Source organism: Saccostrea echinata, unplaced genomic scaffold (genome assembly GCF_033153115.1).
Source record: "Saccostrea echinata isolate AGI-Se365-2 ecotype Australia unplaced genomic scaffold, CSIRO_AGI_Sech_v1 ptg000015l, whole genome shotgun sequence".
Classification (NCBI taxonomy): domain Eukaryota; kingdom Metazoa; phylum Mollusca; class Bivalvia; order Ostreida; family Ostreidae; genus Saccostrea; species Saccostrea echinata.
In genome coordinates this window covers 7283514-7307499 of record NW_026889764.1, presented here as the reverse complement: position 1 = coordinate 7307499, position 23986 = coordinate 7283514, and the positions used below count along the sequence as shown (strand labels likewise).

The 23986-nt window shown below is 33.6% G+C and overlaps 2 protein-coding genes across 2 annotated transcripts; both read left to right on the top strand.

Moving 5' to 3' along the window:
* The first annotated feature begins 5510 nt into the window (after positions 1–5510).
* Positions 5511–6158, top strand: LOC133188046 (RE1-silencing transcription factor A-like). Its single transcript, XM_061323437.1, has one exon. The coding sequence runs from the start codon at positions 5511–5513 to the stop codon at positions 6156–6158; it is 648 nt and encodes a 215-aa protein (XP_061179421.1).
* Positions 6159–11876: 5718 nt separating this feature from the next.
* Positions 11877–23881, top strand: LOC133188045 (uncharacterized). Its single transcript, XM_061323436.1, has 13 exons — positions 11877–12496; positions 12694–12812; positions 13858–14620; positions 15528–15683; positions 15896–16016; positions 16332–16532; positions 19079–19244; positions 19334–19513; positions 19778–19971; positions 20187–20312; positions 20622–20735; positions 21250–21378; positions 23073–23881. The coding sequence occupies exons 1-13, from the start codon at positions 11877–11879 to the stop codon at positions 23298–23300; spliced, it is 3117 nt and encodes a 1038-aa protein (XP_061179420.1). The 3' UTR covers positions 23301–23881.
* The last annotated feature ends 105 nt before the right edge of the window (positions 23882–23986 follow it).

The window sequence follows — 23986 nt, the reverse complement described above, 5'->3', positions numbered from 1 at the left end:
TTGACCTTCAACTTGGAGTCTGACCTATTTTTGAAAAACTGAAACCTTTGCCAAAATTTTTTAACAGTTGGTGCTAGGGTTTTCATATTTCACATGAGTATTTCATGTGACAATATCTTCCCTTTGGCACCATAAATTTTGACCATTTGACCTACTTTTGAAAATTGTTAACCTTCACCATAACCTTTCAACGGTTGATTCAAGAGCTTTTATATCTCACATATTTATTCCTTGAGACAAGACCTGTCTTTGAATATTAACATTTGTTATCTCTTGTCCTCGGAGTTTTACTTGCATTTAAGAAACTTTCACCTTCGCCATAAGTGCCATGCGGGGGCGTCAGTGTTTCACAAACACATCTTGTTTTAATATGTATTCTTAATTACCCCCCCCCCCAACTTTTTATTAATGTATAGAGGGTCCTCCAGTAGCAGTTTACCAAATAAATGGAAGTAGTATGGTTTAGGTTCAAACAGAACAAATCAACAGTTTTGTATTTGGCATTATAATGTTCATGTTTAGACAAAGCTTAGCCCGGTCATTGTAGTCCCCTGCATTTTACAATAAGACGATTGTTATAATTATATATATCACTCTTTAACAGATGAAAAGCTTACTTAATTTATGATATTTCGTAAAAAAGAAGTAATTCATAATTAGAATGCAAACAATTTCACCATAGCTTGCGGTGTAACATTTGAAAGGAATGGCCTTTAACTTGACAATTCTATAATTTTTTAAAGTATAATACATGTATTTATCCCTTTCTGAGTTGACTCTCTTATCAAAGAGACAATGAACCTTAATGCCAATGAAAAATAGAATTGAATGTTTACAAGTAATCTAATTAAAACAATTTTAGATTTATCTTGTTCAAATTCTGACAACTATTTGATAATGTCCTTCATTAAACGTTGGCATGAAGCATTTAGCAGGTAATTTGCCAATGTGTTGAGTAAACATTCTGTTTTCCCTTATATTAATGCCAGAGATGCAAACAGTGGCAATGATGCCATTTCAAAAACAAGTTCTGGTTTTCAAACCCTATTTTGACAGAAAAGTGATACTTCCATGTAAAATCAGGAAGGCACAATTTACAACATTGAAAAAATAAAAATAAGCTTGCTTTCTCGTATGATTTGAGTAAAGGTCAATGCAAGAAAGTCTATATTGTGCTTGATTTTTGATTCGTAACTGAAACAACTACAGAAGGATGAAATTAAATGCAATGTCAAGCAAAACCAAGTCATGGATGGGAGAGAACAAGTTCACCAGAAAATCACTCTATGTAAGTGAGGAAAATTACAAAAATTTCGGGGAAATGACCAACCTTCTATAGTAAATGAAGTCTCCAGCAGTTCAGAATCAACGTCCAAAATGAAAAACATTTTCTTTTCTTTTTTCATCAGTAGAATATTGATCGATTGTCCGATTTATAAGTGGATCACATAGCTTATAAATACATGTACCAAATTCATATTACTTAAGGGGGATTTGTAAAGATTCGTAGATGAATTATGAGACGAAATTATACATAAAGCTTACCTGCATCTTTTGTGAAATCAGCCTATCTACGTATGCACGAGTTCCTGCAAAGATATTGCTACATTTATAATTTTCCTAAATAGAATATAAAGCGGATTTCTATTTTGATATTTGCAATATCGTGTATTTGCAGTATTTGCAACATAAAGCAAAAATTACATGGAATGGAAATATGTTGATTCACAATTGATATCGGGGAAATTTTGAACTAATCTTCACACTGCTATTCCTCAAAGGACTGTGATGAGCGCGATTTTTTTAATGGAACAGTTAAGATGTTATGCATATGATAAGACCAAAAGTTACTGAATGTAAAATATATTTCAGAAATAATAAAAGCATTAAATATATTAACTGCAGAAGTGTAGCTTTCTGGTTGAGAAAATTCGGACAGACAAACCAAATTTTCTCAACTACAGAGCTACAATAAACAAAAAAAAAAAAATTTAAAGTGAATGTAGTAAATAATATTATTTTATTTTTGAATTCAGGAAAAAATCGTATGTAAATTAAAGTATTTCTCTGGTTTGTGTAGATCCTTAAATCATTTTTATTTGTGGCGGTCAATGCGCGTGGGCAAGCAAAATTTTACTTGTTCGTGGGAACGTAATTTCCTGGGTTATTCGTTTATACTGTAGATTTAATGAATCAATGTTTACAAAATAAACGTTCATGGGGATGTAAATTCGTGCGTAAGGGTGACCCACGAACATTGGTCCCCCATGAACAATGATGATTCCACAGTATACATGATTCTGTGGAGGTTAACCATCACTGCTGTTGCTCGATAGTCATATTTGTGTGATGTTTATTGCTGAACTGAACTCAGTTCAAAATGTTATGACAGCAACTGTTGGCAAAAGGACTGCAGATTGCGAAGAACTTTTAGAACTGCCAGATCATTTGCAAGATTTATATGTAAGGTCAAGTACTGGTATGTCACCGGAGAACAAACGAGCTGTACTTCAGTTACTAATACGTTATCACTCATCTTTTGCAAGGTCTGAACGAGATTTAGGAAGAACCAACATTATTAAACACAAGATAAGTACTGGAGATAGCCCAACTTTTAAGCAACCTCCAAGGAGAATACCTGTGCATATGCAAAAAGAGGTGGACATATATATTGATGACATGCTTCAACGGAATATCATCGAGCCTTCAAGTAGTCCATGGGCGTCCAATATAGTGTTGGTAAAGAAGAAAGACGGTACCACCAGATTTTGTATAGATTATAGAAAGCTGAATAAAATTACGAAGCATGATGCATATCCTTTGCCAAGGATAGATGATTCTCTTGATCAGCTTAGAGGTGCTACCTAGTTTTCAACATTAGATTTATGTTCAGGGTATTGGCAGGTGGCTGTTGAATCTCAAGACAAGCAAAAAACAGCCTTCACAACGAGACGAGGCTTGTATGAGTTTTCAGTGATGCCATTCGGCCTGCGCAATGCGCCTGCAACATTTGACGCCTCATGGAAACAGTGCTGTGCGGTTTGCAATTTGAAATCTGTCTTATTTATCTGGATGACATTATAGTCTTTGGAATTTTGAAGATATGATAGAAAATCTATCACGAGTTTTTGACCGTTTGGAAGGAGCAGGGTTGAAACTAAAACCGAAAAAGTGTACCCTTTTGTCAGACAAGTTGTGTTTTTGGGTCATATTGTATCTTCAAATGGGATAGCTACAAGCCCAGATAAGACCAAAACAATTCAAGATTGGAATACGCCTTCCAATGTTACAGAAGTAAGATCATTTATCGGTCTTTGTAGTTATTATAGAAAGTTTGTCAAGGATTTTGCCTCTATTGCAAAATCTTTGCATGACTTGACGTCAAAAGAAAAGCTCTTTAAATGGACGGAGGAATGTCAGATTTCATTTGACAAGCTGAAACATATTCTGACTTCTGAACCTATACTTCCACATCCAGACTTTGAAAAGGAATTTATCTTAGATACTGATGCGAGCGATAAAGCCATAGGTGCTGTACTTTGGCAGGTAATTGATGGCAAGGAGAGAGTTTGTGCGTATGCCAGTAGGTGCTTATAAAAATCTGAACGACGTTATTGTGTTACTAGAAAGGAACTTTTAGCAGTGACACATTTTGTCAAGTACTTTAAACATTACTTGTATGGCAGAGAATTTCTTGTAAGGACAGATCACAGTTCTCTCAGATGGTTGATGCAATTTAAAAACCCAGAGGGGCAGTTTGCACGTTGGATTGATATACTATCAAATTACAACTTTAGAATTGAACATCGTCCTGGGCGATTACATACAAATGCTGATGCAATGAGTAAACTTCCCTGTAAGCAATGTGGTTATCACAGTACACTGGAAAAGAAGGATTCCAGTGTAAAAATTTGTAACCAGATTGGACAATATCAGTCACTATTGTTAGCTCAGAAAAATGACAATGATCTACAGAAGCTACGTGAATGGATTGAGGAAGGCTCCTCTCCAATTTCTAAGAAAGTGGCACCAGAAAACTATTTTCTTAAGTCACTGGTTTCTCAGTTTGACAGATTGTGCATTAAAGATAATTTAATTTGTCGAAAGTGGGAAGATTTGTCATCGAAGCTGACACTTTACCAGTATATAGTTCCATACTCTGAGCGTCGTAATGTACTTAGACAATACCACGACGAGAAAACATCAGGCCATCTTGGTATTAAGAAAACATTATCTAAAATTCGCAATAGGTATTATTGGCCAGGGCTACAGCGTGATGTACGGCAGTATATAGCTGGTTGTGAGCTTTGTTCTAAAAGGAAGAGTGACAATGTTACCAAGTATGCACCTGTGAAGGTAGTACATTCTGGTTATCCTTTAGAGAGGATAGCGACAGACATTTTAGGTGAGTTACCACCTACAAGAAATGGTAACAAATACATCCTGGTGATTGCAGATTATTATACTAAATGGACAGAAAGTTTTGCAATGCCAAATATGGAAGCAAGTACGGTTGCTAAGATCATAGTAGAGGAGGTGATATGTCGAATTGGTACACCTGCGGTCATACACTCAGACCAGGGTAGGCAGTTTGAAAGCAAACTGTTCTCCGAAATGTGTACTTTGCTTGGAATTCGGAAGACGCACACAACGCCATATCATCCCCAATCGGATGGTATGGTGGAACGTTTCAATCGGACTCTCACAACTATGCTCAGCAATTTTGTTAATGAAAATCATTCAGATTGGGATGAACATTTACCTTATGTCATGATGGCATACAGGTCCACAATTCATGAAACCACTGGTTTTTCGCCAAATTCATTAATGCTTGGAAGGGAGGTTTGCACTCATTTAGACATTATGTATGAGGTACCCTCTGCCATTAAACCGATACCTCAAAATGAATGGGTTTGGCAATTGCAGGAAAGACTTGAAAATGCACATAAAATTGTTCGCACAAATACACAACAAGCCATGGTTCGTCAGAAACATTATCATGACAAAAAACTGAATTGGGCACAATTCAAGGAAAAGAATGAGGTTTATGTTTACTTTCCGAGAACTAAGTCGGGACAGTCCCCCAAATTTACGAGTTATTGGCGTGGACCATATAGAATCATTAAAAAAATGTCTGATGTAACGTTTATGGTGAATTGTGGGGTACGTGGGTCAAATCAGGTCATACATGTTGATGGGATGAGATTGAAACGACATCAAATGTTAATTGGAGAAACTCCAGATGGCGTAGAAAAGAGAGACGACGAAATTCTTGACAGAAGCCAAACGTGTACTGATGACATAAATGATTAAAAAGCAATTGCAAAAGATAAAGTTACTGATGATCATAAGGGTTGCAACGTTGAGATAGATTCTGGTATTAAGGAAGAGTTGCCAACAAGACAGTTTAGAAGTAGAAAACCTCCAACTTGGTTAAAAGATTATGAAACTGATTACTTGTAATACTGGTGGTAACATATATTTTTGTTTATTTCAGATCACGCAAAACCATGGTGAAGACCAAGTTTACCAAACGGAGTGGAACAAGAAAGTGTCCAATGTGTTCGAAATTGTTTCAAGGAGATAGTGAGTTCTCCATGCATGTTGTACAATGTGCCATGAAAGAACATGCTTGTGAATTTTGTGATTTTACATCACAAAAAGAATGTAACGTTAGGAGACATATGAAGAGAGCACATACAGGTTTAATAGAAAGTCCAATGCCTTTGGGACAGAAGCTTGACACAGCAAGTGGAGGCAAAGCCGAAAACTCAGGAAAAGAACACAACACTACTTTGTCAAGTGAAAGCGATTTGGAAAATGAAGAATGGTTGTCGCAAGATCCAGGTGATTTACTTCTGACAGAATCTGAGAACAATACAGCTTATGTCAGTGGTCAATGTACATCTTCAGAAACAGTAAATAAACCAGACTCTGATATCATGGTTGGGCGTGTTTTCCGCAAGAAAACATCTCCGTTGCTTCCGGGAAAACGTCCGTCAAATGACGATGCTAAACAGTTTATTGACACTAAGAAAACTATGATTGACATTGGCACACAAACTGAGTTTTGTAAGGAAATTTCAGTAAAGACAGTAAAGAAATTTCGAGAGGGTACAGTGGATATTAAAGAAATCACGGTTGAGAAATTTATTTAATATTAAACAGATAGTGTTGACTTAAATCTGTTTTTATTGTTTGTTTCAAGGCAAAATTTGTCTACCTGTCAATAAAACAAATAAAGATTTTTTTTTATTCGGGACGAATGTACCCAGAGGCGTGGGTAATGTGATGTTTTTGGTCTATTCTATAAAACGTTTTAGTGACCATAATTAGAATCATAATGGAATAACCTGACATCCCTTTGTGTTCTAGTAGACTGGCTCACTAGTATAAATATAAGAGACTATGAGAGGCTGTTATTACTGCTACAGCGGAGAAGAGAGTAGGTAATATTTTCTAGGATATAAACTTCTGGACCCATACAGTTGATCAGTGGTCCGAATAGAGCCGAAGCTGTTCAATTGTTTGGGATAAAGTTTGGCAAGTCATAAGCCAGAGGTCTGACAATTTGTCAGGAAGATCATAGGTACCAGGGTTAGGGGCCCGAATAGAGCCGAAATGTCCTTGATGCCTGTGCATCTATTAATTTAGTAGCATTTTAAGAACCTTAGGTTTACCTAGGTTGTACATGTAGCTAGTTAGTTGTAGTTTTTGATTCTTTCTTGATTTATACCCAAGGCAGGGATATTTAAAAAATATTATAAATCTAATTAGTGATTGAGAAAAATTGTTTGCCATTTTTTAAACAAAGTAAGCGTTACGAACTCAATTACATATTACATTTGAATAAAGAAGGGAAATCTCAAGTTACAGAAATATTGTAATTTATTATCTGAATTTGTGTTTATTAGCAATACAATACGCTTCATAAAATAATACATGTATATTAGCAGACATTGTTTTCAGTGAGACCCAGTCTACAATTGCATGTCGGAAAATTACCTCGTTTAAAATAGCAATATACGAAAGGTAGTCTCGTGTACGTGGCAATACTATACATGTACCTCTGTTGCTTGGTCATTGTTGGTCGTGAAGGAAATATGATGATCAGATTTATTAGTCCCCTACCGGTGAAACCGGAGGGGACTATAGGTTTCCTCTGAGTCTGTCCGTCCGTCTAGCTGTCTGTCTGTCTGCCTGTCTGTCCCTCTGTCTGTCTGTCCCACTTGGTTTTCCGCACTTTTTTTCTAAACGCTTGGAGATATTGAGCTGATTTTTGGTGTGTGAGTGTATCTTGATGAGTTCCAGAAAAAGTTTGCATTTCGTTCCGCTTCAATGAATTTTGACGGAATTACGACCTTTTCATTTTTTCAGGGTTTTCCGCACTTCTTTTCTAAATGCTTGCAGATATTGAGCTGATTTTTGGTATGTGACTTGACCTTGATGAGTTATAGATCAAGTTTGCATTTCGTTTCACTTCATTGATTTTTGACGGAATTATGGCATTTTCAATTTTTAACGGGAACCATATTACACTTGCCGGTAGAGGACTAGTATTGCTAATGCAATACTCTCAGAATACTTGTTTTTTTTTTCAAGAAAAATCATGTTCCTCGCGGGCTTTTTCGGAGGGAATAATGATTTTTCTTGGCTGAATAAGTCTTCATTTTTCTAAACATTCATGTAATATGCTTTTTTTATTACACCGAAACAGCCAAGCCTTTAAAAATAAGCATTTAAAAAGTTAAAATTCGGCACCGCTCACAAATTTATTTTCAGTTTCTTAAGATAAGTCAGTTATCATTTTTAGAGTCCTTGTAGTCCCTTGGATACTTCACCGACAATTGTCTTTGATTCCTTTTACCTAGTTTGAAAGAAGATAGCTAATTTCGTCACTGCTTGGATGATGAAACCCTTCTACTATTATATATGTTGTGACGTCTGCTGCTCTCGGGAGATTTCGTTAAACTAACGATAAATATGGCGGGAAAATGCACGAGCTCACCGAAGAGCTCGAATTTGAAGAAAAGCATGACGACAACCATCTTCACAATATCAAGTTTTTGTGATATTCGTTCCTCTACATAAAACCTTGACATAAGTCGCTATTCAAAAGTCGGGCTAGCGCGCTGGAAAGCTACTATTTCATTTGTTCCAGGCAAGGACTGGAACCAGTCAGAATACAGCCTTTTAGAAGGCGAGTTTTGTAAACAAATATGACTAGTCTTTAAAATGGAAAGTGTCAATATTTATAGGATTTGTGACTAGTTACCTGAAATAAAATATCGGAGATTAATTTTTGGAAGATCCTTCTCCTTACAATCACAAAAGATGTGCTATGGCTTTTATCCACTTGAAAACGACGGATTTAAAAGATATATTTTCATTGTTTGGTTGATAATTCATCAAATGTTACGTCAAGTTTAATCAAAAGCCCGACTTTTAAATCGCGACATTTGTCAAGGGTTTGTGAAGAAGACCGATATCACAAAATCTTGACATTGTGAAGAAGGAGGACAACAGGGAAATATTAAATAAATATTTGTAGGATGGTGGTACATGTAACAGTTAAAATTGACACCCCGAAAGACAATAGTTTTCCGATGGTTGTTAATTTCAACTGATACCCTCCAAAACTTGCCCTATTTATTTTATTATACTGAATGTCTGATTGATTAAAAAAAGTCTAAATTAGATTTGTCATTCTGAATCAGATCTCGTTTTGAAAGGCCTTAAACTATAAGATACTAGTACTCTCGTTGCTCAAACACTTGATTCACCGACTCTCATTAGTGTTTGGTAGGTACATCTGTACTCAGAATGTTATCATTCAATAATGCAAATAATAATTTCCCCGCTGGCAAACATTATCATCTGTTTATTGATTTTGCAATCAATCATATTCAGACTCAAGCTATTATAAACGTCTTGTTGATTGCTTAAATTTCAAATGCACAGCTGACGTGTTGAGAAATCTACGGCGAACTGTGCGCGCATAAATTACACGCATAAGACATTATTATAATACTTACACTTTGCAAAGTACGTTGCTAATACTGAGGGAGGCATTAAATTGGTTAATACTTCTAATGAACCGGATTTTCGTATTTAATATGAAAGTATAATAAGAAGTTTTATGGCCCTGTCAATTGACTGTCTTGAGCAAATCAGATATAGAATATATGTTTAGAATGAAGATATTGAGATATATTCTGTCATTATGCACAATTAATTCTTATCGATCATTTCATAATTATTCAAATAATGTTTTCATCTTTTAGAAAATGTTTTAGAAAAAAGTTAACGCTGTAAGACTGAGTAATGTAATGCTACTTTGTTAAAATTAAACATAGATATTTACACGTGCTGTAATCAGAGCAACATTTTCCCATTAATTAGCTTTACACCAGCAGCCACATAATACAAGAGCTCGAGTGTTCCAAGGAATGCATGCGTCGCCTGCTTTGTAGCTTCATTAAAGATGTAAAAAATTTCAGAGGGATTAACTTTTTATTTACTAATAGCATGACAGATCATGCATTTGCCTGCAAAGAAAAAATTGCATCCATGGATAGTATAGGAACGCGATAGAATCTGACAATCAAAGAAAATGTTTCCCTAACCCTCAAAAGAATAATTAAATTGAAATTATTAGTCCCCTACCGGTGAAACCGGAGGGGACTATAGGTTTCCTCTGAGTCTGTCCGTCCGTCTGTCTGTCTGTCTGTCTGTCTGTCAGTCTGTCCCACTTGGTTTTCTGCACTTTTTTCCTAAACACTTGCAGATATTGAGCTGATTTTTGGTATGTGAGTGTATCTTGATGAGTTACAGATCAAGTATACATTTCGTTCCGCTTCATTGATCTTTGACGGAATTACGGCCTTTTCAATTTCTATGGGTTTTCCGCAATTTTCTTCTAAACGCTTTCAGATTTTGAGCTGATTTTTTATATGTGACTTTACCTTGATCAAGTTTGCATTTCGTCCCGCTTCATTGACTTTTGACGGAATTATGACATTTTCAATTCTTAATGGGAACCAGATTACACTTGCCGGTAGGGGACTAGTATTGCTAATGCAATACTCTCAGAATGCTTGTTAAAAATAACTATTTACGTGTTTCGAACAATCCTCCGAAAGAGATTTCAGTCTGTCTTTACTGCAATTGTCAGTCTACACGATCCGTTGTACAATACCAATCCCGATGTATTTTCATAGTATTTAAATATAAGTTTGTGTGGTTAATATATATCATACAGTTTCAAAGTACTGTCTCATGAGCGCAACGTGTTTCCAACAATCCTCAAAAAGAGATTTCAGTCTAGCTGTCTTTACATTACTGCAATTTCAGTCTACACGATCCATTACGGAATATCGATCCCGATGCATTTTCATAGTATTTAAATATAAGTTTAAGTGATAACTGAATATCACACAGTTTCGTACAGTACCATGAGCTCATAAACATGTATAAATGCTAATTATCAAAATACTGCCTTTCAAAATTCAAATGTCATAAGTTAAATTAAACTGCCCGGGGTATTTTTTGCAAAGTAAGTCAAAGGTCAAGTGGTCAAATGGATTGTGATGCTGATATTTTCATAATGTTTTATGAGAAACAGTGCACATGCTAAATAGCATAAACTTAACTCTTAAATGTCAAATACACATGTATAATGTTTTATGAAAAAGAGTTCACATGCTAAATAGCATAAACTTAACTCTTAAAAGTCAAAAATATGCAGTATATCAGCACTTTAAACTATTTTAAAAAGTTGGACAAAGGTCAAGGTCAAAGGTCACAAGGTCAATAACCATGGTAATTTCCGTAGTGCCAAGCAATATATGTGCAAAATATCAAATCCATACCTCCTACAGTCCTCGAGATAGGGCGAGACAGACCGATAGACAGACACCGGGTAAAGTGATCATTAAGTGCCGTTCTGCTCTGCAGGTAACAAAAAAAAATTTCGGAGTGATTTAATCCATTTTATGGAGAAACGTGTTTATAATTACAGCAAATTGCAAATTTTACTCTGTTATAAAGTAAACATCAGGAAGCTAGTCGATGTTTTATAACGTGATGTCACATAATGAAAAGCTTCGTTACGGTAATAAAACCAAACAGCCTGAAGAGATTTGCCATTATCTACTCTGCAAGTAGAAAATTACGGCTTTAAGAATGTCCAGATTCAGCAAAATGAATGCTGAAACAATTACATGTATAGTACACAGTATAGACTTAGAGTCAATGAAATCGGAGTACTGTTTAAGAATAATCATAGGTCTACCTAAGTACTCGTATATCTCTTTCACGGCTGAGATTTGGCTATTTAAAATCCATTTCTACAATACCATTACTAAAATATTAAATTCCCTTTTCAGCGATGTGGGTTTTAACTTTACTCTAGGCTAGCACAACTCTCGACTCGGTAACGGAACGTGTTTATAAACAAATCTTGTGTTGGTGAGGAAATCGATTTTAAAAACTTTACTGCTTTCATGGAGCATGCAGAGGAGGTATTTATATATTATTGGTATAATTTCTACTTAATTTGTCTATAATTAATTAAGCACAAAAATACATCTAGTCCTAAACAGTATGCATGTACTAGCACTAGCTGTTTTCAAGTACTACTTGCGCAATACATACTAGTAAGTACTAGTTGCGCAATGCAAACTAGTAACGAATAAATAACGCAAGAACGATAAATCCTATTTTTACAATAATAAAAATCGAAATATTTTTAGCATCAAAATCAAATACAGCCTTTTTTCGAAATTGATTAATGTTTATGCTTACCACTAAATTATTGAAAACAATAATAAATATGAGGAATTATTCAAAACAGGTAAGAAGTGGGGAAGGTAAAAATGGTGAACAAGACAGGACGTTGTGGACTAAGATCGGGAAATACCATCAGAAAAAGCATCTGTAAATACTTCTGCGCCAATGATAGTTACATTGAGTTTAACACGTACAACAGAAAATATGATTATGGCCTAGATTGTCTGGAAGATGAATTACTTGAACTAGGTGATGGTTTACAAGAAAATCCAGAATTGGACCAACATGGCGGGGGCTTAAACTCCTCATCCACCGTCAAGGAAGGTGTTCTGTTTTCTTTGAAAAAAAGAAAAAGGTCGTTATTTTCAGATTCTATTGATTTTTGGAGAGGGGAGGAATTTCGGGTGGTCGTGGCTGAGAGGAGGACGATTTTGACATATAATGAGACTTTGTTAAGCCCTCATTGGGATGACTATGTTAAGTATTTGGATAGCAGAGCCCTACTCCCCATTGTTCTCCCCTTTAAAAAGACGTCACATTTCTCAGAGCTTCGAAGAAAGAGCACTGGACGAGGAGAGGATGGAACTGTACAGGACAGAAAAAGATGGATGCATAATCAGAAAAGCCGACCAGGGCTCCAACGAAAGACCGAATTATTACGCCAGAAACCAAAAGTCAATAATATACCACCATACAAAACAAATGAGTAAGGGTGATCGAATTTATTGTCAATAAGGTTTAGAATTTATACAAACAGAATAACCGTTTACATAAAGAGATATTTCTGTTTTTATTGCTCTTAACAAGAATTTTTAAATTGCGAGTATAAGGAATTAATCGCGAATGGAAAGTGAAAGAAAAAAAAATGATGTGATGTTTTCACCTAATCTTCCTTTTATGTAGGTTGATAGCTGGTTTGGATAGTGATATTCCGGAAGTTAGGTATACCATTTGCCAGCCAACATTTTCTTCACGTTTCCGACCACAACGGCTAAGAGAATGGATGTTTCTAAGATCTCGAGGTCATTAATATTTTTATTTAAAATAAAATAATACTTAATTATTTGTCTCTAAATTAATTAATGCCTTTCAAAAATTTCATTGTTCTTATTTAACAACAAAAGAAGGTACAGAAAAATGACATGTTATTCCAGTTTTTATTATTGATCACTTGTGTGGATTTCAATTAAAAAAAACCTAATGTCCAATTTATATATAAATATTGCATGTAGTTGAGTGTAACATTGAAAATTTTCATCCCCAAGGAAACCATTGTCAACCGAGGTGCAGCCGAGGTTGACAATGGTTTTCGCGGGGTGAAAATTTTCAATGTTACACTCAACTACATGCAATATTTATTATATTATACTGAATGTTTTTATACAAATATTGCAATGGTGACCTTTCGCGCATAAATTCTGCGCAGTCACTATTTTTTTGGAATATCACCCGTCGTCAAGCAATGTTGACTGTTGCTACGATGGAGGGCAGCTGATAATAGTGTTTTATAACAAATGTTTCTCGACGAATCAGATTCAACTTATTTACATGACAGTATGATATTGTTCACATAAAGATGTAGGTAGCCACTTTTTAAAGATTCCAGATATTTTGTAAAATCGCATTAAAACTTACTCTAATGATATACATGTATAATTGAAATGCTGCAAGTTCCAAATGATTGTTACTTTATGAATATACGTTAATTTTACAGTTTTTGGGTTAAGAACCACAAGTAATAGTTATTGCCTTTTGCACCATTTATAAAATAAGCAATTACCCATAGAAAATATTTTTTAAAGAAATCTTTTACTAAAGCAAATTTTTACTACGCCTACTTAAAAACATTGTTTTCAAAAGATATACTTTACCGGGCACAAAGTGTAATTTTAATTCTTTAATGAAAGATTTTGGAGAAAAAAAACCCTATGACATTACATAAAGGTAACAATATCTTACATCATTTCTTTCATATAATTTTCATACTTTTTTAAAATCGGCATTCAGATGACGTGTAAAAATCGTTGAAAAACACGTTTCATTCTCTTTTATTTAATTTTCTTAAAGATCTTTTACGATGTACAAACGCAAGAAGACAAAATCTATCGAAGAAAGCAATGACAAAACAGAAAGGATGTGTTAATGGTAGGAAAACCAAGCGCTGGCAGAAATGGAATCCCAAAGACACAGAAGAATGCTTACTGATTGAGTATGATAGAGTTACCTCTCCTACAAATGTTGGTAGAGTTTTTTCCCTTGCAGAGAGGACTGTACTCAACAATGAAACGCCGGATGATTCTTACATCCAGGGACTTTCTTTTCTTAATAGTGGGAGGCAAACAGTCACTTTAGAAAAGAAATCAACTTTAGATGTGAGCATAGAGGACCTACTGAGACAATATCATGAAAAATATCATAAAGGGCACAAAACAAAACATTTTAAGAAAAAAATTGAACCATTCACAACCAAGAAAAAAGTTGAGCTAGCTACTGTGGATCAAACCAAACACATTGTGTACCCAGATGTAAAAACTGAAAATGCAAACAATGAGACCAAAGAAAATACGTCATTCAGTAATGATAATATAGAATCTCAAACATTTATAGCTTGTGTGATCAAAAAATCCGAATTTGACGAATTTCTAAAAAGTCGATTTGTGCAACACTCTGAGAGCTGCTTTCCGCCAATTATTTCCATTCCATTAGTACATAATATCAACGGAAATGCCAAACATTTCACACCAGAAAGTTCTCTGCGACCATCTCTGCTGTTACAGGAATCTACAAAGTCGGTCGTCTTCGACACAGTACAACGTACAGGCATCTACAGGTAAGAAATTTACATGAGGTAAGAATTATCCGTATCTAATTCATATAGCGCCTATATTGTTATAGTTCAAATTTTGCTTCAAGCTAACATGAATTGCTACAGATATGTTATAATTAACTGTCGGATAATATATTTTCTGGTTAAATTTTTTATGTCAAAAAATAAGATAAAGTTTTTTTTAGCTATGTGACCAAGTTCCGTTGGAACAGATTTTTAGAAATATTTTTATAAAACATGTATGTACTGTAAGGAAATGTATGTAAAATACTTTATGAATCAGGAATATGTTGGGTTTATTTTTAGATTAAATAATTCTTCTCGCTTATAAAACTACAAACCGGTACCTCCCTTTAAATTACTTTAAAGATGAAGGTGATTAAACTTATTTATGACTAGAAATATCCTAAAATTGATTTAAAGGATAGTAACTTCTGACACGGAAAAGGTTTTAAATTACCGAAAAATTACTTCAGAGATCAAAAAATGTACATGTTTACCTTTAATTGAGCACGTTTTGCATTTTAAAAAATGTTAAATTAAAAATACTTTAACAAACTCGACTAAGAATTTGAACATTAAAACTTTAAGCTGAGGAACATAAAACATTGTGGGTCATAATACACCATTACATAAAGATAAAACACCACAAATCTTAGACCGGGTTGATGTATGGTCTGGATAAGCTTTTACATGTATGGAGTGTATGACAAAACTATACGTAATGATCATATTATGATGATAGATCCACATTTGAAATATCATAATTACCTAAGATAAAAGTTGCTTTATGCTAATTGTTCTTGTCTGGAAACATTTGCAACAAAACTTAAAGGAGAAGAAAAAATCATCAGACAATATATATCTCCCTTCATTAAAAGTTACATTGTAAATGTATTTTTTTTTTCAGATTGAAAATAAATGCCGATAGTGATATTCTATGGAATGTAATGATGGAGAACATAAGAGCCTACGTTTCTGGATGTGGTTCCTCGCCGTCCTCTCTCTGGGAAATCTACAATCTCTCAAAGAGACTAGTCAAAGAAGAAAATTACACTACAGACGAGTGAGTGTTAAATTACGTGCGATAGCTAAGCAAAACCAAAAAAAGAAGCAAACAAGAAAACGTCTCAAAGAGAAAAACAACACAAAACAACAATTTAAAAAAAAAATCAAAAACACACATACGAAAACAAACAAACAAGCAATTGAATGATTTTTTTTAAAATTCATACACAAAATGGTTATATTTCTTATTTTTACTTTCTCTCATTATAGAAAACCTGTGTACGTAACAAAAGTAAGCAAGCCCTTATTTGATTGGATGACCACAGTAACTTACAGGGTATCAACCATTGATCATGTCTACAAATCACGCTTAAATCAACTTGAACTCAAGGTACAGTATTAATGAGCTTTCTACTCTAGTAAATTTCAGAAATCATTGAAATACAAATCCTAGAATTCTAGATAATTTCATATAAATATACAAAATGTACACAATACGGATGCGGAACACCTTTCAAAACGAAACGAACCCCAGATTTCTATTTGACTTAAGTTTGTAGATATTGAATATTTTGTAATATTTTAAGAACTATTCTCTTCTCGTCTTAACATATGTTATTTCACATATTCCTAGAACTTGTCTCTTTCCATCGAATTTCATATAAATCAAACTGTCATATTGAATTCTTGCTATTTTTTATTTCAGACTCCACATCTGCCCTTTCAGTTGACAAAGGCAATCGCTCTTACCACCTTCACCTGTTCTGTATGTTTAACTTCTGCAGAAAATAGTTATCAAGATGATGGGCTTCTTTTGTTACCATGCCAACATATATTTTGCAGAAATTGTGTATTTCAGTACACTGTAGACAAAATAGAGCAAGGAGCAACGGAGGTGACGTGTCTGGTAAAGTCTAAATGGACATATAAAACTACCTTTCTTTATCATAAGTTAGGAAAAATTTAAAATGTCATGGAACAATGTAAACTATCATTCGCGTGCGTAAATGCCCGCTATTTTTGCAAAGTTCTATCCTTTACTCGAGAATTTCTTGCCGCGAACCATTGTAATTTGTGCATTAATTTTACATATTCTTCAGTCGCAAAATTAAGAATTTAGAGAGATGTACGGAAGCCCAATAGTGCAAACCAAAAAAATAAGAAACAAAAAAACGAAATTATTATATAAAGAAAACGAAATTATTAAATAAAAAACGAAATTATTAAATAAAAAACGGAATTATTAAATAAAGAAAACGAAATTACTAAATAAAGAAACAAACGAAATTATTAAATAAAGAAAACGAAATTATTAAATAAAGAAAACGAAATTAATAAATAAAAGACAAACGAAATTATTAAATAAAGAAAACGAAATTATTAAATAAAGAAAACGAAATTACTAAATAAAAAACTGAAACTGAAATACGGAATTTATAGATGTGCATGGTAAGGGCCTGAACCCATGAATCATTCCATAAAGCGCACGTGTTATAAAGCATCACTTAGTAATTCTACAGACCTGATTTTGTTTCGACATTGAAACAAGTGTGGGGGAAATGAAAAAAAAAAAAAAAAACTTAGATAAATGTCAAATTGACAAACGTAGAAAAACATTATGTGCTCACAGCCTATAATTCGCATTTGTAAAGTAAATGATTAATAACTGTTCAATTTTGTTTACGGGAATTTGATGCTGTGTCGCATCCCCACAACGTCAAAGTTTGAGCCTGTAAGCCTGGACGTAGCGAGGATGGCTGTTTCTGCTTACATAAAATTAATGACATTCCAAAAGAGCTCATGAATCGCTGAAAGGTCAAGGCCTTGCGTATCGTATCGCTGAATTCCCCCCGAACTAAACCTAGTGCCCTATCTGTGTATCCATAAATCTTAGGTTGTTGAAACAATAAAGAGAATGATTTGAATACTAGTTGGGTTTGTTATGCAAGTGTGTGCATTGTTTGTCACAACTATCACTGACTTATAAATACGGATTGAGAATTTGTCATTTAGAACATGTGAGAACAAATAGTTAGTGCATCACTTCTAATTATGCTTTGATAAATGACCAACCAAGAAATCACAGGCGCTCCCCATGTAATTATGTAAATGACGAATGATAAGTATATATATATATAGGTCTACCCCTCAATACTATAAAATCAACCTTGTTGATTTTATAGTATTGAGGGGTAGACCTATGTACATGTATATATATATACTTATCATTTGTCATTTACAAAATTACATGAGGAGCGCCTGTGCAAGAAATTAGAGGTGTTTTGCTTAATTTTTAATAAAGTAAGCAATCATTAAAATCTACTCATTGTAACAAATTTGTCTTGTTTAATTTTTGCACTTGCTCTCTTTAAACAATAATTTAAATGGGTTCCGATCGGTAACGTATCATTTTACAGCTTTTTTTGTACTGTGCTATAATTGAAAAAAAGATGTATAACCATGGGAATTTCCTAAATGTTATAAGGTTCAGCAGTTGTAAACAACGGAATCTTAACAGACATGTATATCTTAAATATTTGTGCAATTTATTAGCATAATCTCTTTGATGTTTCATGTCCAGATTCATTGTTTGCTAATAATTAGACCTTCTGAGTTGAGGGTTTAAGAAAGCTAATACTAACATAAATTTGTCATCACTGGCCAATTCATCAGACTGGTCAAATTAAGTTCACATTAATCATGTTAATGTAAGATAAAAACATAGATCTAAGCATATTGGATAACCAAAGGTAAAATTCTCCCCTATTCATCTATTATGATTGTCTACTCCAACTGGTTATGTTATCGATACGGAAATAGCTGAGTGTAAATGCAAATATCACACTTGTTTTAATGTCGAAACAAAATCAGGTCATAGAACACGTGTGCTTTATGGAATGGTTCATGGGTTCAGGCCCTTACCATGCACATCTATAAATTCCGTATTTTAGTTTCAGTTTTTTATTTAATAATTTCGTTTTCTTTATGTAATAATTTCGGTTTCTTAATTTAATAATTTCGTTTTCTTTATTTAATAATTTCGTTTGCTTTTTATTTAATAATTTCGTTTTCTTTATTTAATAATTTCGTTTTTCTTTATTTAATAATTTCGTTTTCTTTATTTAATAATTTCGTTTTTGTTTATTTATTTTTGGTTTGCACTATTGGGCTTCCGTAGAGATGTGTGTAAAACGTAGAGAACACATGTAAAAGAATTCAGTCACATTCAGGTTGTCTAGAAATAATAATAAAAAAGAGTAGAATTTCGGTGACATTTAACTTTATGTACCTTTTAGGGTCTTGTGATCAAAGGGATCGTGCGTCATTCAAGGGTCAAGTTTCTAGTACTGCATTATCAAAGAAACTTCCTACAATCAAATTCACATTTTCAAGATATCAATCCTGGATTTATCTCTTCTCTGTAGTTACAAATTCTTTACTTTTAATTTATAGGAAAATGAGTGCAATAGTATTATTGACGAAGTAATGATTTTGTACTTGGTTCCATGTCCATTATACCGTTCTTGGAGCAAAAGACATATGGAAAGAACGGTTATGTCACGTGAGATATGGAAGTGGTGCCCCAATCTCAAATGTGGCAAGATCGTTTCCGTTTCAGGTCAGTTTGTCATACTTTTAAAGTATCAGATTTCAGTTAGGCGAGTTTTATCAGATTTGTAGAATTACAATTTATTAACTCAATTTTAGACAAAATTGCAAAGTTTGCGGGGACTGAGCGTCTGAAATCCCTGTCTGAGCGAAGGGAAGTGACGTGTGTGTGTAAAGCAGAATTCTGCGTTGATTGTCAGCAACCCCCTCACTGGCCAGCTACTTGCCGTCAAGCAAGGACCTACCACAAAATATCAGACCACGTCATAGGTATCCTCAGTACCTTAGATAAATTATATAATATATAAAAGCAGGGCAAAAAACAAAACTAAACTGAAATTTAAAAAAAACTCTTATATAACTTCAATCATTCTTGTCAACCATGCAGTTCCTTAATGGTATTGTAAAATTTCATGTTTAAGTTTGAAAAAAGTGAAATATACATTTCCTGCTTGTTAAGTACGTTAATTAACTTTGAAATATATAGTAACATCTTTACCTTCATTGCTGATAATGATTCAATAATATTGATTGTTATTGAAGATGATGTAGCTATTGGTGGCGACAGAAGTTTCCTAGTCGAGGTTAAGACGTGTCCTCGTTGTCAAGAGAAAATTAACAAAAATGGAGGCTGTCAGGTGATGACGTGTAGGTGCGGGAACACATTCTGTTGGTTGTGCTTAAGACCAATGGTTGACCACAAGAAAAAAGACATGTGCAGGAATGGTTCAAACGAGGTGCGATTTTATCGATAAAGACCTGAATTAAGAAGTACAAATTATCATGTAACGTTTAGTATGAATTGGCGAAACTATCAAACTGACAAACATGTGCACATTTTTAAAGTTTTGAAGTTCTTCTTAAAAAATCACTGCATTTCTATATAATTTCATGTATGAAAACTAGTCATCTTCAATTGCTGATAATTTTTACAAATACTTTTTGTCAACAGTTAGTGGAATTTTCAAGCAGAATCAATTACAAACTACCTACAAATTACATGGAGAAGGCAATATCTTGCCGACTTATGCAAAGAAGACTTATTAAATGGAAAAAGACAAATTTTGGACGTCTTCAGGTATATTGCTTTCTTTTAATATGCAGGGATAATTTTGAAGAAGGGAATTAAAAGCATCTAGAAGATGTTGCAGAGTACCACACTATATTCTTGATTCAAATTTTCTAAGATATTCGTTACAGTTTTAAAAAATCAAGACCGAAATGAATAAGCATTGCCTCAAATAATTGATTAAAAAATGAATTTATTATAAATTACGATTACTGGTTATATTTAAAGCTCATAACATGAGAGTATGAAATCTTTTTTTTTTTTTTTTTTTTGCAATATAAAAATTCTACAGAAAAAAAATTCTACTTCGTTTTACAGCACAAAATGGATGTGTCGGATTTTGAAAAGGTCGCAGAAAAACACCCAGGAAAACAACAAGACAAAGCCGGAGCAAAGGTGGCTGAGTTCCGACATCTGAATTTGTTTATCAAGGTAAATGATGTTACATACATAAAGAAATATTGTTGTCCTTTTCAATGTTTTCCTCTAAAATTGTTTCAGATTCTTTAACCATTTGGAAACAATTCACCACTGACAAATTCATTACGGAGTACTTTAAATTTACTTTAAAAAATTACGGCAATATTTTGATTGTTTTTCGTGTAAATTTTTGACCGGTATGCAATAATTCAATAAATATCAAATTTATTAAGTCACGTGCCCCAGACTTAGTTCAGTGCATGATGAAGAAAAATACATGAATAAATGTTTGATTTTCCAAAGCCTTTTAAAATCTTCTTACAAGTAGCAGATAAATGGCTTATACTAAATAAAGCACGAGGGGAGAAGAAAAATTATACATGTAATTAAAATGGTTCAATATCAAAGGCCTTAGGGATGTCGAGAAACCAATGTAAATGAAGTAAAAGATTTCAGAGTCAAATTGACGCTGTATCTTCAGATAATTCACAAAATACTTGTAGTTGTTATAATGATCTATTTCCAGACTCTAAATCTTCTGGAGAACATTTTCGTCTCACTACCACCCATATCTAACAGCTTCCAGAGCCGACGACTGACAAAGTGTGAAGAAATTGTAAATCGTGTCGACTTCATTTCAAAACGTCTGGAAGAGGTATCTAACCATTACTATATGTATTTACCTACGTAATAAATAACATGTACATACGTTACATGTAATTAAGTATGGCTACAGACATTGTATTGTTTAGTTGCTATTTTAATATAAATTGTATTACAATTATTACAATATGATTGTAAAAGAAGAAAACGATTAAATTACATAGCACTTGTTTTCATGTTTATATTTGCAAAGAATCAAATTCAACTGATATAACTACATGTATTTAAGGAGGTTGGAGGGTCAACAAATTAACCGTCGGATATAACTTATTTTTTTAGATATGATATCTTAAAGGGTTTATATCACGTCTCAAAATTTTTTGATATGACAAAGTTTACATGCTATTAAAATCATATATTTAAAAATCTTTGCTAAAAAATTAATATTTTTGATGTTTCAGCGATTCAAAGTTTGAATTTCTCAATATGCATATTTTGATCGCCGATGTTACGCGCCATTGCTCTGACGTCATAGGTGTCAATCCTGGTCAAGCGCAGTACTTATTGTGTATACAAAAGGGCTCATTTGTTGTGTCTATTAAACCTGTTAGAAAATAATTAATAGATAATTAGATAATGGACAGCTAGTAAGGTATAATTTAAAGCTTTAGGATGCACAAATGTGCAAAAGAAAGGTTTTAGGAAGAATTTTTTCCCACATTTCCTGGACTTGGTCGAGAGATGAAAGGGGGGCCTTTTTCTGCAAATGCGATGGCGTTTATCTCCATTCAAAACAATTTATGCCCTATCGATCACAATTTTTTTCTGTCCTATAAAATATTTTAAGGAAAGTTACCTTTAAAAAAATAATAAATGACAAACATGCATTTTTTAAAAGTCGATCAGAATCTCATAGGAATGTTGTGAACTTCGTAATGGCGTACGGCGCCATTGAAGAAGTGTCATTTCTAGTACATGATATTCACTTCTAGAACAGATAAAAAACATACAGGATTTATATGATTAATTAAAATAGTAATGGAGGAGAATTTAAAATTCCCATATTTATAAATGTTTACGAAGTTAAGCTTTAGTAATTCGTTCTATTTAGTCGAAGTCCCGAGTTGTCAACGGCTTCGTCTTCGGTGACCACTCTCCAATTGTCGGCATATTTTCTGGTTATTTCTCTCTGCTAGACGTTCATACATAAAAGATTGACTGCCCAAAACCAAAGGAATATAGTCGATGTCAAAATTTCACCCGGCCATATTGTGTATTCTATTTATTTAGCGTAAAAATCTATTCAATATATTTTTTTCTTACGATAAGCTTTACGAGTTCTATTGACCATTGACACCTATGACGTTTCAGTACCACGTGACCCCTATCTAATTAGTGGAGATTTTTACTCCGAGGACCCTGTATTACGGGCATATTATCGTCTAAATACGGCCGTTTTCAACATTTCACAATTAAACGATAATTATATGTTTCAAGAATATAACAGTGTTTCATTTTTAAGAAATTTAGATACGTGATAAAAACCCTTTAAGCTGTCAACTATCATTTGGCAAACAAAAATTTCATACATTTTAGTTTTGAAATTTGATCATTTTTGTATATCTTTATATGGAGCTCTTCTTCTAAAGGAGATCAATATAGTCTGAAAATGGCCACAACCACCCAGCCCTCTTAATTGAACTCTTTAAACGATATTTCTTTTTTTAATTTATCTTTACATTATAGATGCTTCTGGGATCAGTCAAACAGAAGGATTGCCAAAAACTTAAGACGTATCAGAATCTACTCTCAGACAAACTTTGTGATCTTTGTCTACTCTCGATTTGGATCAGGAAGGAATTACGAGCTACGGATCAATGGAGAGACTGGGCAGAAGACTCTAATTTGTCCTTGTTGACGCGGGCTTCTCATGAAGTTCGACGTTCAATTGCCAAAAAAGACAGCTCCACATAAAACTTTATACATTATACTACAGTAAAGTACGCTTATAGCAAAGTGCCAAATAAGCTAACTCTTTCTATTTAAAATCTGTTAAGTTCATAATACGTCTTAAACTACAAGGAATAAAAACATCTCTTCTTTATAAGCACATGTTTGTTAAAAGCATGTTCGCTCTAACTGTGTTTTAATGTATACAGTTGCTTGATGAGAGGTCTGCAATGACTAACTGAATAATTTCAAGAGTAATATATAAGTATATTTGTTTTGAAAGGGCATTATGAGGAGGACCTGAATTATGGGGAGGACCTTAATCTAGTCAAAACCAATATGCCTCAATGAGAGCTCCAGCATATTTAAATTCAACAAATTATGACTTTATTAATAGGTATTTTACATGCAAAACACAGTTCCTACAAGGGGCACAATCTGCTGCTTTTTATAATTACATTTAAAATATGATTACTTGTCAATATGAATATTTGTTCTGGATACCAATAGGGCTGCTGGATAAAATCAAAGGTTAGCATTTAAAATCTCTGAAATTTTCTGTTAATACATGTAGTTCATGTCTGAACAATGAACATTTTCTTATCATTCTGATACTTTTGTCTTTCATGTTTTACATTTATTTATTTTATATACCATTAAATAATATAAATTCAACTGTTTTATCATTTTATTATCTTGTATTGCATAAA

Bases quoted from the DNA above. Each gene is read 5' to 3' on its own strand.
- LOC133188046 (XM_061323437.1), top strand. From the start codon at position 5,511: ATGGTGAAGACCAAGTTTACCAAACGGAGTGGAACAAGAAAGTGTCCA.
- LOC133188045 (XM_061323436.1), top strand. From the start codon at position 11,877: ATGGTGAACAAGACAGGACGTTGTGGACTAAGATCGGGAAATACCATC. The intron at 12,497-12,693 runs GTAAGGGTGATC...CCTTTTATGTAG, and splicing joins CCACCATACAAAACAAATGA to GTTGATAGCTGGTTTGGATA. The intron at 21,379-23,072 runs GTATCTAACCAT...TTTACATTATAG, and splicing joins TTTCAAAACGTCTGGAAGAG to ATGCTTCTGGGATCAGTCAA.